The sequence below is a fragment of the Glycine max genome, chromosome 19 (assembly GCF_000004515.6).
Source record: "Glycine max cultivar Williams 82 chromosome 19, Glycine_max_v4.0, whole genome shotgun sequence".
Taxonomy (NCBI): Eukaryota; Viridiplantae; Streptophyta; class Magnoliopsida; order Fabales; family Fabaceae; genus Glycine; species Glycine max.
The window spans coordinates 48,892,335-48,906,540 of NC_038255.2; the positions used below are offsets into that span (position 1 = coordinate 48,892,335).

Genomic DNA, 14,206 nt, shown 5'->3' on the forward strand with positions numbered 1-14,206 from the left:
TTTTTTATTAATTTGATTACAGTAAAAATAAAATATATTTTTATTAATAATTTCGTTACACGATAATCTAATATAACTAATAAATTTATGCCTATAATTTGATTATAAATGAATTCAATAATTTGTAATGGTTAAATACTTTCAAAAATTATAACTTTTTATTAATTTTTGACAATTTTTTAGTATTTATTTTCTAATAAGATTTTGAAAAGGATGAAACAACACTAAATTATGATATATTTTCTGAGTATATTTAAAAAGATAAAGAAATAAAATAATTAAATTTATTAGTTATGTCAGAGAAAAGTTTAACAAAATTATTATTGAATATCGATAAAAAAATATGTTTCATTTGTATGGGAACTAAATTAATATGAAATTTTTTTATGAAAATGTTATTAATACTTTCAAATTTTATAGAAAACCAAACATATTTTACCAAAAAAAAACTTTTTAAATTAGTATTTTAAGTCACTATACATGCGAAATATTGTTATATTTTTCTCAAATTATGTACATGTACTACTTTAACTGCATGTGATCGTATGAATTTGTTATTTGTCACTTTAATAAATACGTATTATTTATTTCCTTTAACCATACATGTCTTTGTATATGACTGCGATCAGATATTCATGATCATAATATTCAACAATTAAAATTATTTTATAAAAAAATATTGAATTATGTTGTATCTAAAAATAATTTTTCAGACTTATTTTTAAAGCAGATAAATAAATCTCTTCTATGTGTCTCTATCTATCTATATAACTTCTGTTTCTTTAAATATTATATTTATTTTAATCTTTGTTCCTTAATTTACAAACGGGTGTAATTTTCCTTTTGCAGATTTGATGTCAGTGTTAATGTACTTAGATGATGTTTTCCCATAATACTCCTATTAATTTAGATGATGCAACGTAGCCCATGGTAACAAAATAAGTTTTTTTTTTTTACCAAACAAAGTAAGTTTCTCGTAGTATTAGATAATATTTACATATTGTTTTCAAATTTTAAAATCTAAAAAAATTATATTTTAAATATGGATTATAGATTGTAGTTATATATAATTATGCATGGGGACTAATAAACCACTTTAGTAATTAGTTTGACGGTACAGTCTGTCAAATTTGACCATAACTAACATTTATAGTTATATAACAATTGGGTGTTATTTACTAACGTGTGTGTGTGGGGGTATGGTACAAGGCATTTAGTTATTGTTTTAACGTTAGAGCATGCAACAAATTAAATCTAATTTATCTCAACTGATTTGATTATTAGACTCAATTTAATAACATTGATGCGTGATGATTAAAAGTAATAGTAATAGAGGATGTGTATGTGCGTCACGTCTCTGGTTTAGGAAGTGTTTGATTTAAATCTCTTAGGATAAATTTGACACGAAAGTTTTAGAAATTGATATGAGTTTCATATCTATCTTTTGTTTTTAATTCAAATATTTCATTTTTTTTTATCTCTTTTAACTTTTGTATCTCTTTCATTTCTTTAAATTAAATACGTGTTTAAGCATGAATTGGAGAAAATAAATGAATAATAAAAGAGGTCATTTTCATTTGTTGACCACGTGTTTTTCTTGGGAAATTTACTAATTTGTTAATTTAGGATTTAGGATGCGTCTGAGAGTAAATCGAAAAAGAAAAAACTTATTTTTCTTATTTCAAATTGAAAATTATATAATGTTTATAGAAGTAAAGAATTATTAAATATTACATATATATTATTCGTTGAAATTAGACTAAGTACCAAAGGATTTATAATTAGTTGCATATTCTACAATGAACTAGATTAGACTTGTTTGTAATTTATTATTTTATTTGAAAATAATAAATATAAAAAATACTATACATGTTTTTTTCTTTTAAATTCAACGTATTCTTAAGTATTAAAATAAGGATCCATTGTGTTGGTATGACCCGAATAACATTTATTTATCTTTTGACGACCGCATGACATAGGCATAGACATAGACCAAGCCCTATTTGCAAGACACATGCAACTATTGCTCAGCATGCAGCTAAACGAATAGCAGAGCGTTATCGTAGTGATGGTCTACTATAAAAAACTTAATCTTATATTAAAAAATGTCAATTTGGGGTATAACCATATTCTTGACAAATGGACATTTTATAATATAAATGGACATTTTATAATATATATATATATATATATATATATTAATTACAAATAGACTATATATATTAATTCAGGACTGATGAATTTATATCTATTTGAAATTGTCAATTTAGGCTGGTCATTTACTGATTTTATTTTATTTTTCTGAACAACATTTAAAATGTGAATTCTAGAAACATGGGAAACATTTAAATAAATAAAAGAAAAATATTCGGAACACATCCTCTAATATAATTTTTTTGAACACACTATTTTTTATTGATTCTTTTTTTTAAATGACAAATTTTTGTAGATCTTTAATTATATTTAATGGTCTTTTTTCTTTGTTTTATAATTCTCACGAGAATTTAATCAAATAGAAAAAGTGTGTTTGAAGAAATACACTATGGCCTAACATCTCGAAGTAGATCTTAATTTCTATATATAAAAAACACCATTTAAAAGGGTCTAAGGTGACAAACTCTAAACAAAAACACATTTTTTGGCAGTACTTGTAGTAGTAACATAGGAGTACTGTACAAATGGCGATTAATGAGAGTTAATGGAGCTACTTTTGTAATAAATGTCAAGTAAGAAATATAAATTACCGAAATAACATCACAGGCTGAAGAGGGTTCATTAATTGTTGTCAGTAATTCGGTAGTAATTAGTACAGTTTATCGCCCCCGAGCAACAATCTAGAAGATGAAGACAATTTCTCATAATTCAGTCAAACGAATAGCTTAGTAGTATCGACTGTTCCATAATATTTTTTTTTTCAGGTTTAAAATAAACTTTAAAAAGAAAACTGTAAAGAAGAATAACAATAACATTTTAATAAAAACAATAAATTAGGAGCCTTACAAAAAAAATAATGACTAATTATTATTATTATTATTGAAATTGATGATTAATTATTTTTTAAGTGAAGTGGAATGGCAAAAAATTAAAATGAAATAGGAGCTTACAATAAAAAAAAATTCCTCTAGCGAGTGAAATTTGAACCTTATTCGTTAAAATAAAAAACACTTTATTTACTACTGTACTAGACCAACTAATAAAAAAGTTATATAAATGCTTAAAGTATATGTCAAACGAGGTAATAAGTAACTTGATTTAGATGATCAACAATTCTCTAAATGTCAAGTCTAGAAGATAAATTTGGTCAATCATATCTAAGTAATGATTTAATCGGTTCCGAATTTAAAGCATTGGGTTTGACAATATATACAAGTGATATATCAGTCATATCTTAATCAGGATAATGGCACAATTAGTTCGATTCACAATCTCAAACTCCAAATTTAAAAGATAAAGGTCAACTATCATATGCTCTTTCCATTTCAAATCGATTGATGTACGTTTTAGCATTTTAAAAAAATTATATTGATTTATATTTTCACTTTTCAATAAAATGTTAAAATATCTATTGTAATTTTTTCTCTAATAAATATTATTATCTTGATATACTCAATGTTGCGTTTATTGAAATTAAGAAAAAGAGTAAAAATATTTTAGCAAATTAGCTATTAATAAATACTATATTGTCTTGAAGTATTTATTTATTTTAATCCGTGAGAAAAGTTGTTAACCATCAATTAAAAAACAATGGAGGGAGTATATATATATATATATATATATATATATATATATATATATATATATATATATATATATATATATATATATATATATATATATATATATATATATATATATATATATATATATATAAAGTGGAAAACTTTGTTTGATAAAAATCGCGCACTAACGTATCCAACTTGATGGCATAGTTTGTAAAAGTTTTACCAAAAATCTGCAGAAGAAACTTTCTACGTACATTTTGGAATGTGAATTTTCGCTGAAATAATCTTCCCTTTTGATTATTTTTTTCATGCACATATCTAAATTCAAAACTTTACTAAAAGAAAATTTTGAATTCAGTTTAAACCGCACCAATGTAATATCGGTAGCTGTCTCAGATTTAGTTTCAATAAATAATAAAATTGGTACGTAGTTTTTTTTTTTTTTGTTGGGTGTGGAACAAATTTTATAACATTAAATTCATTTATTTTCCGGGGAAGAAACTCAACTTACGTGTATGTGTATTAAAAAAAAGTGAAGAGTAGTTTGTCATATAAGTTTCACTTTTTTAATTTTTTCACGAGTATCCTCTCCTAAGATATATGAGTTGAACAAGGAAGATGTCAAAGTGAATGAAAGATGTGACCATTTCTAATTATGGAAAAAATGTCAAAAGGGAGTTATATCTACTTGACGGGCATTGTCCAAATGCAATGGTAGACGAGGGAATAGAGAAGGAACAGGTATTTTGAGTAGGAAGAGAAACACAAATTGCAAATGTGTTCTCCGACATCCATTTATAAACATAATAATAATAATAATAATATGTCTCATTAGGAAATAAACAAAAATTAGGTTTCCACAAATCACTGACTCGTACGGAAAGTTTTAGATAAACTTAACTGTGCTATTGGAAAATTTTGACTGGAAAATGACGCACACAGATTCAAGCCTTGGCTAGCGTTGTGTAGCACGCAACGATAGAATCGCTTTAACGCAGAGCCACACGTTGAAACTATATATCAAGACCAAAACGATATTGTGCATCAAAGCTAACATCTCTCACTATACGGGTTGGTATGCTCGCATTCGTATCTATCCATGCAACAAAATTTCATGTTAAACTTTTTTCGTCTGCATCTATGGATCATGACTCATGAGGGGCATTTTGTCAAACGAAATCTGTTTTTGACCAGAGTAATTATATGTAAAATGTTATTGGATCAAATTAACCTAATTAACTTTCAACTAATAATGATTAAATCCACATCCAAACAGAAAATAATTCTACGGTCAAAAATAAGTACATACTACAGAGAGACTTCCTAATAATAATCATAAAATTCTCTTGTCTATATTCCGGAATTCTTCTACTGTTTTATTTGGCTCAAAATTAGAATTATCGAAGCATTGCTTTTTTTTTCTTCTTTGTATAGAAAAAAATAGACTAATTCCAGAATTCTACTGTTTAATTTAAAAGAATAAATTATCGAAGTGTAGATATTTTCTTGGTATATAAAAAACAAAAACCTTTTTTTAAAAGTAATAAATAAATAAATAAAAACCTAACACCTTATTGAATTGAATAATAATAAACATCCTAAATATAGAATAATAATACACGCTTTTCTCTTTAAAAAAAAATTTAATACACGTTTTTGTGACGAAAGGTAATACATCTGTATCCTGGCAACCCTGCATACAACTACGTGTATTCGTATTCAATTTCTATGAATCAAAATAATTGATAAATATAAGCATAGTTTAAATTTAAATTAGTAGTAATATATATGTAAGACAGATTGTAATTTAAATTTGAATGATCGATTATCCACCAATTTTTTTTTTAAATGATCGTGGCATCTAGTCAATTGCTTCAAACATTACATTGATATTCGAGGAATGCAACAATTAAAAATGTTAGTCATATCTAATAATTTTAAACGTTTTAAAAATCTGTTTAGTCAAGAAAAACAAAAAAAAAAGTAGTAAAAAATGTTTTTAATAAAGTGAGAGTGGAAATTATTAATCGTGTAGATTTAAAAATAGTTTTAGTTATCATGAAGAAGTAACATATATGGATAGAAAGTTAAATAGAACTGGATCGGCGTATATATTGGGCTGGACCGGTCTGGGACAATGATTGGGCTCCAATTTCTTGGTTCTCGTTCTTCTTGGGCAACTTGATTAAGTGATCTAACTTGTGGATAAAAAAAGAGAAAATAAATAAAAATAAAATTAACAATTAAATGTAAAATTAAAAAGTGTAAAAGATATAATATGCGTTTTTATTTCTCTTCCATAGAATTTTGGTGTATATAATGGCGACAATAAGGTTCAAACCTAAGTCCTTTCTCTTCCATACATTATTACTTATTAATAATTAATTTAATTTCTTAGTATATAAATATATTAATAAAAAATAAATGAATAAATAAATTATAAGAAAAAATCAACCAAATTATTTAAATTTAAAATGCAATAATTATAATTATATTAATAATACCAAACTTTCTAAATAACTAAACATTTAAAACAATATTACCCGGTCAATATCTAATGTTGTGGGGATAAAAATATGTTAAAATATTTATGAAGTGTTTACGATCTAACTCATATAAGACTTAGATTTTGTCTAGTCTACTTAGTCAAAAGGTTAAACCTAGACATTTTAAAGAATCTTTTTAGTTAGTTAAGTAATCCTAAGTAAACTTCACCTTCATCATGTACATTAATTGGAAGCGACGAGTTTTGAATCATTAAAACTTAAAAGTTTGTGTAGATAGATCAAATATAAATAAGAAGAATCACCAAGTTACATAATGCGCGTTAAGGCGTAAGTAATTTACTATAGTTTTCTTCGTAAATGCATTTCTGACAGTTTTTCATTGGATTTTTCTTTTTCTTCTCTCTGTTTTGTCACCTTGTTTGATTGTTTCTTGGTCATGATATCCTGACTTCGTACATTTATGATATTCTTTATTGCCTGCCTTCAATCATATGTTACCGGAAGGTTCGGGACATTATGGTCCATAAACACGTATTAATCCTTAAGTTCTTTCTCTGCCACTATAAATTATAAAAGCGTGAGTGTGCCACGCTTGTGAAATTCGTGTGAAAAGCAATAGGATCCATTCAATTTCTAAAAGCTCAAAAAAGCCCCGTAGTTATTAATTACAATATCAATTATTTTGGATAAATTATAATACAACTTTGGACAAAGTTGAATTTGAACAGAAAGGAATTAAGAAAAACCGATCTTCCAGAAACCTTGTCCCATAAACCCTTATTTAGTAGTTGTTTTTCTTTGACCCCCTCTCAATTGACACACTTTTTTTCTCTTATTTATCTGTTGTTTTTCTTTGATGAATTAGGAAAGGAAAGAAGATTTGAATTCAATAATAAGTTTTGATTAGTTGATTTTTTTTTACGAAATGTACTAGTTTGATTTTTTTTAAGAGGATGTTACCAAACATTATTCAGAATGTGGGAATAAACCAAGTACATCAGCATCTATAAGAGGCTCAAACTGATAAGGAACCTCTTCAATCTACTACCTATCCTTAAAATGAAAGCTAGATCAGCAAGTTTATCCGCAACCATGTTGCACCTTCTATTCACATATGTGAGCAAAGGTCTGTAACCATTTTGAGGAATCAATTCACAGTCTTGTAAAATTGTTCCCATATATAAGATGATGGGTTTTTTTTTTCCACGCTTGAACCAAAGCTTAACAGTCTGATTCAAGACATAAAGGCTGAAACAAAAGTTATGCTGCCAACAGTAAAGTCCATCTAAAAGCCAAACATTCTGCTACTTTTGGATCATATTCATGACGCAGAAATTTTGCTGCAGCAACCAAGACTTGACCCATATGATTCCTGTACACAACTCCTAAACCAGTACCTATATTCCTGCCTACTGAGGCATCAAAATTAGCTTTAACCTGTTGGGGAACATGTCCTTTTCAACTGTGTTCTATTGTTGCTGCAACAGATTGAAGTTGCTCATTGTGCCAACATTGAGCCTTTGCTTAAGATATGTTGTATAGACAGCTTTTGATTCTTCAAGACTAGTTGGTGTTACAATATACAGTAAGCATTAAATTTAATATATACTAAGATGATATGATAACATTATAATCATTATAGTTTTTATTTATGGTGAAAAAATTTAGTTGTTTTAAATAAATAACATCAAATTAATGTAAACTAAGTTTATTTGTGTGTAAATCCTTAATGTTTTGCATCAGTCCTTAACGTAGGACCTATTTTAAGTTTTTAAAAATTGCACCCCTACGTAGAAAGAAAACTTGTTGAAATTCTTAAATCTCATGTGATATCATAAGACCAAAAAATGAGAAAATTTAGATGTTCTTAACAGTTCTTAAAAATTGAGACAATTATACGACTTATTTTAAGTTCTTAAAGAATTGCACCATCAGAAAGAAAACTCGGAGAAATTCTTAAATCTCATCTGACGTTACAGCACTAACATTATGTCAAGAGTTAGCTCATGGGTTTAAAAAATAATTAAAAAGAAAGAAAAGGTTAAGCTTTTGTGTTGTGTCTAAATGATATCAATTCAGCCTGACACAATTGAATTGCCCTCTTGAATGCAATTGCAACACAGATTGGGAATGCGACATACATAAGGTTTTAGGTAGCAGGCAAGCAGCTGTCAAAACCAGATCATTATCCATAGCCATAGGTGTGCATCCTATTGTTAATGTGACACTTTCAACCCCCTTTCCTTTTCTTCCTCGATCTAATCCCATTCCTCTAATGGTCAAAAAAATCGACATCCCTCTTAACAGATCATAGATAGCATACTTAGAACCAAGAAAACAACAAGAAATAAACGGTTTGATAGTGAAATCATTAATAAAATATTGTGATTATGAACAAGTCTCTATTCAAGACCTTGTTATTCGCCTTCAATATATGCAATAGTTTCCCTCCTAAATTAACATGATGGTCACATTCACATGAGGAAGTTTAGGACTGCTGGTCCCCCACGTGGCTCATCTCTCATCTTTAATGGGTTGGATGGAGAAATGTAGTAGAATCACCCGTAGAGAGTTAGCCAAGCCCCAACCAAACGGGACCCACTGTCCACTTCTACGTTGTTTAGATTACATGACTTTTCAGCTACTAAAAATCTTTATCCAACTGCAATGATCATGACTCAAATTATCAGGTATTGTACTTTTTTGATCCTGAATTTAACACTAAGAAAAAGAGAGTAGGCCACGGTGTTTGATCACGACGAGCAAGAGAATTAGTGAGTAGCTCCCATTTACTTTATGACAAAATAGCTTTAAAAAAAAAAACAAGACAAAAGCATTAAGTCAAGGTAGTGGTCCAGTGGGAAGGTTTTCACACTGTTATGCATTAACAGTACTGTTATGTTGTGGATATATAGGGTTGAATTGATTATGGTGAGAACTGAGAAGGGATTGAGTTCCCTAATTAGGAAGTAAAGAAGGAGCAATACAACAACAACTACCAGATTCAGGGATTCCTTGGAGTAGCATTAAAGATACAGTTCTGGATCTTCTTCACCCAAATAACAAGTCTTGTTTTCCCTCCTAGAAAAAGTAAATGGAACAAAAAGAAAAAAAAAAACAGATTTTAAAGAGGGAAAAGGTGCATTGATGTCTTGAGAGAGAGAACTTTTGGTTGACAGAAAATGGGTCTTGATTCTCAGGCTCACAGCATGATATTCATCATTACCATATTGATATTCCTAACATTGCAAAATGCAGCAGGAAATGAAAATCAGATTGAGAAAATCTCAGGAATGGATGAGAATGACAACAAGCAAACTCCCATTGTGGAAAACTTCAGACTTTTGCTTGGACTCAACATGTTCAACACAAGAAGGCCATGCTATAAGGTTGCTAACTCTGACTTTGAGTCCCTCTCACCTTCTCTGTCACCCAACACCGAAGCTGAGGCTCCGGTTCCGGCTCCGGAGCTGCATGTGCAACCTCATTCCTATCACCCACATAGGAACATGCCACTTCACAAGATTCTACAAAAAGATAGAGGCAGGGCAAAAAGAACAACACTAGTAGCTGTTGTAGTACCTGGTGGAGTTGCTACCTTAATTTGTGCACTTGGGTGTGTATGTGTTTGCAAGAAATTCAGAAATCAGAAAAGGAAACCCAATAGGACAATGCCACTCTTCAGTAAGAACGAAAGAACAGGAGGTACGTCTACGTACCAAAATCCATCAAGCAATGTGAGTTTAAACTCTGCCCCTGATCTGATTTATCTCACTTGTTTGAAACAAACTTGTGGAACACAAAATAGCAGCACTTCAAGCCATTGTTCACAACAACGCACAATTTATGAGAAGAAAGTGTTGCATCGAGAAGAATATGACAAGGTTAGCACTAGTAGTTCTTCCACAAAGGAAATTCTCTCTGTCCATGAGGATTTGGAATATGATGGTGGTGGCAAAGCTTCCTCTGGAGAGAAAACTGTTCTTCAAGGATGCCATAGCCTTTCATCAGACAGCGAAAGTTTTCATTCGTGTTTTGATACACATTCATCAATAAGTGAAACAGAAACACTGTCTCTCTCTCCTAGAAATTCAATCTCTTCAACAAATCAATTTCCTTGCTCCCCTCAGAATTCAACTACAAAGGTAAAACCAAACCAGTCACAATCACCATGCATTCCAAAACAGGAAGAGCAAAAGAAGCTTGAAACTTGTCAACCTAGCATTCCTCCCCCACCGTGTCCACCTCCATTTTTGAAAGGAAACATTAACAGTGCAATCAAAACTCCACCTTCTCCACTTCCTCAAGGTAAGGGTGGAAGTTCTCCACTGCCAAAACTCAAACCACTTCACTGGGACAAAGTAAGAGCCACGCCAGATCGAACAATGGTGTGGGATAAGCTACGAACAAGCTCATTTGAGTAAGTTTTTTCTCAAAATTTTAACAATTTAATATCTGCTCTCTATCTGCTTTAATTTCACAGTTTAAGCACATGATGAATTTCAACCAGGTTGGACGAGGTAATGATCGAGTCACTCTTTGGCTACAATTTACAAAACTCAATGAAGAACGACGAAACCAAGAGCAAAACCCCGTCTCCAAGCAAGCATGTACTTGAGCCAAAACGGTTTCAAAACATAGCAATTCTCTCGAAAGCTCTAAATACCACAGCTGAACAAATATGCGAAGCCCTGATACTAGGTAAAGGTCCTATATTATAAACATTTGCCGACATTAAAAAAAAAAAAAAAAAACTGGAAGGAACATTCTTATTCGATGTCTGCGTTAGAAATGATAATAGTCCTCAAACTCGAAAAGATTTAGCATCACACACTCAAAATTAAATATGCAATTATAATTTATGTTCTGACCACTAATGTTTTCGCCAACACAACATGCATGCTCATTTAAACTATATATATGCTAAGCATAAAGTTAATGATAGAATTAATTAATGTTGCTAAGTCGAATATTAAATAATTGGAAAAAAAGTGCAGGGAAAGGCTTGTCTTTGGAACAACTAGAGGCACTGGTGAAAATGGTACCCACGAAGGAAGAAGAGGCTAAGCTCTTAAGCTACAAAGCAGATATCAATGAACTAGGGTCTGCTGAAAAGTTTGTGAGAGCAATGCTTAGCGTACCATTTGCCTTTCAACGAGTGGAAGCCATGCTTTACAGAGAGACTTTCGAAGATGAAGTAGTTCACCTCAGAAACTCTTTTTCAACGCTAGAGGTAGCCACTGAACAATTTAACACCCTTTGAAAGAACAATTTAACACCCTTTGAAAGCAGCTCGTTGCATAGTTTTTGTTATTGACAGAAATTTATTAAAAATCACCAAACGATGTAGTCATGTAGGTCTTACTTCTTGTTTAACAAATCCTCACTCGTGAAATTTTAACCACATATAATGTGTTATAACTTAAAAGAAGTGTGTTCGAGAAGAAATTATTGTATAATCAGTGACTGGTCTGAGTCAATTTTTATGTGAGTTTTATTAACTCTTTTCGTAAATCGAAAAACTCGTTATGTACTACATGAATTTTGATCCAGACTAAACAATAATTTCTTGTGTCAGAGAGTGTATTGCTAGAACTCTTTTTTTCATTTACCACATTGTGGTTTTTGTGACACCAGGAAGCGTGCAAGGAACTAAGGTCAAGCAGGTTCTTCTTGAAATTGCTCGAAGCAGTGCTCAAAACAGGAAATCGCATGAACGTTGGAACAATCAGGGGAGGTGCCAGAGCCTTCAAACTCGACGCCCTTCTGAAGCTAGCTGATGTTAAAGGAACAGATGGTAAAACCACCTTGCTCCATTTCTTTGTTCAGGAGATTGTTCGCTCAGAAGGAATCAAAGCTTCAGAGAGGATCATGGGGAAAACAAGTGAAAACAGAACAGAAGAAGAGAAGGAAGAAGATTATAAGAGAATAGGACTAGAACTTGTTTCTGGTCTGAGTGCCGAGTTATGCAATGTTAAGAAGACAGCTACAATTGACTTGGATGTTCTTGCAAGTTCCATCTCAAACCTATCAAGTGGAGTGGCTAACATGGAGAACCTAGTAAAGGGTCTGTTGTGTGAGGATGAAAAGAGTGAGAGCTTTGTCATTTCTATGAAGTGGTTTTTGAATTATGCAGAGAGAAAGGTACGGGACTTGCAAGGAGATGAAGGGAGAGTCATGGCTCGTGTCAAAGAAATAACTGAGTATTTTCATGGGGATGTGAGTAAAGAAGAGTCGAATCCACTTCGAATCTTTGTGATCGTGAGGGACTTTCTGGAGATGGTAGATAACGTTTGCAATGAGCTTAAAAGGTCTACGAAATCACCTCGCACCATTCGGATAGAGTAGAGAATCTCGTTGTGTGTTTAAATGTTTTCGAATCATGGTTACAATTTGATCATTTGAATGTAAACATCATGTTTAGGAATGTGCGTGTATATATGAAAATTATCAATGCACAACCCAAACAATAGCTGGCGTGGCATTAGAGAAAAAATATATATATAAGGATGATAAATGATATGATGTAATAAGAAGAGAAAAAATTGTTATGAATACATAATAAATAATAAAACTAACCATTAATATTTGTCTATGAAAAATAAGATATAATGTTAATGGAGTGTTTACTTATATATTATTTGAAAAATCATCAATGTTCATCCCAACAATAAATGACACTTAATAAGAAAAAAATAGATACAAATAAGGTGATATGATGTGATAAAAAAAGGTTTAGGAAATGTTTCTATATTATTAGTCATAACTTTTTAGTTTTTACTCATTTTTCAAAAAAATTAGTATATGTATACATATAGGTTAAATTAGTTTATTGATCCTCTAATCTATTTTTTAGGTTCGATTTAGTTCACTAATTTTTAAAATCGATTCAATTGGATCCTATCTTGAATCAAACTGTATTAATAAAACATATTTTATGATTATTTAAAATCATTTAATAATAGATTTTAAACTATCACAAAACATATATTTAGATGAAAAAGATCATATTTAAATGACAAGACCACTTAAATTAATTTAGACATTGAAACTAAATTAAACTGATTTTAAAAATTAGGAAACCAAATTGATAATAAAAAATAAAGGACTAAATTGAATTAATTTTAAAAATTAAATGATGAAATAGAATAAAAAAAATGAAACAACTATTTAAACGTAAAAAATAAATTAGAGGAGAACAAAACTAATTTAGTCGTATAAATATATATATCAAAATGATTTAATTATATTTTTGTAATCCCTTAAATTAGGGGGAAAAATATAATCTTTCAAATAAACAATTTCAATGTTACATCAACCATAACAGTGAAAGGTAAAACAAAATCATAAACTCTCAGATTCTCAACAAGAAACATTACATGGTTTTCTGCAGGACTTCTTTTATCAATATCGTACATGATATTTTATAGTACTCAATGTTAATTATAATTAATTAATTAAGATTTATTTAGTTTGAATAATCTTTGTTTTTCTAATAATTATTAAAGCATTACCATAAAAATGTCATGAAATAGATAAAAAGAAAATAGGTGATTGTCATTTTTGAAATAATATTTTTTTAGAAACATTAAATTAATAGTATGGACCTTCTAGTTTTTATTATCAAAATAAAGAAATAAAAGTATTAAAATAAATAATATAAATATTATAAATTATTATATATAACTATAAATTTTACTACTATAACGTGAGATAATTGTGGTTATGTTCGATGTGATTTGGTTCCAGTGACACCAACCACAAATTAAATCAAATGGCATGGTTTAACCATAAACCAATTAAATTAAATTAAAAAGTATTGGTTTAGTTTGATTTTTAATTTTTAATTTGGATTATTTCGGATCTGTGTTAGATGATTTTTATTTTTAATGGAAACGCGGAAGGAGGTGTTTGATACTTGATAGGAGAAAGAAAAGTTTTTTTATGTCGGAAAATTATGAATTATAAAAATCATGT

The 14,206-nt window shown here is 29.6% G+C and overlaps 1 protein-coding gene across 1 annotated transcript; it reads left to right on the forward strand.

Moving 5' to 3' along the window:
* The first annotated feature begins 9,066 nt into the window (after nt 1-9,066).
* Nucleotides 9,067-12,683, forward strand: LOC100805407 (formin-like protein 11). Its single transcript, XM_006604753.4, has 4 exons — nt 9,067-10,649; nt 10,740-10,930; nt 11,227-11,462; nt 11,867-12,683. Exons 1-4 carry the CDS (start codon nt 9,412-9,414, stop codon nt 12,575-12,577), a joined length of 2,376 nt encoding a protein of 791 aa, XP_006604816.1. The 5' UTR covers nt 9,067-9,411; the 3' UTR covers nt 12,578-12,683.
* The last annotated feature ends 1,523 nt before the right edge of the window (nt 12,684-14,206 follow it).

What these genes read in the sequence shown, in the direction of transcription:
- LOC100805407 (XM_006604753.4), top strand. Translation starts at nt 9,412, where the DNA reads ATGGGTCTTGATTCTCAGGCTCACAGCATGATATTCATCATTACCATA. An exon ending in CTACGAACAAGCTCATTTGA is followed by an intron (nt 10,650 to 10,739) that starts GTAAGTTTTTTC and finishes AATTTCAACCAG; the next exon opens with GTTGGACGAGGTAATGATCG. An exon ending in ACTCTTTTTCAACGCTAGAG is followed by an intron (nt 11,463 to 11,866) that starts GTAGCCACTGAA and finishes TTGTGACACCAG; the next exon opens with GAAGCGTGCAAGGAACTAAG.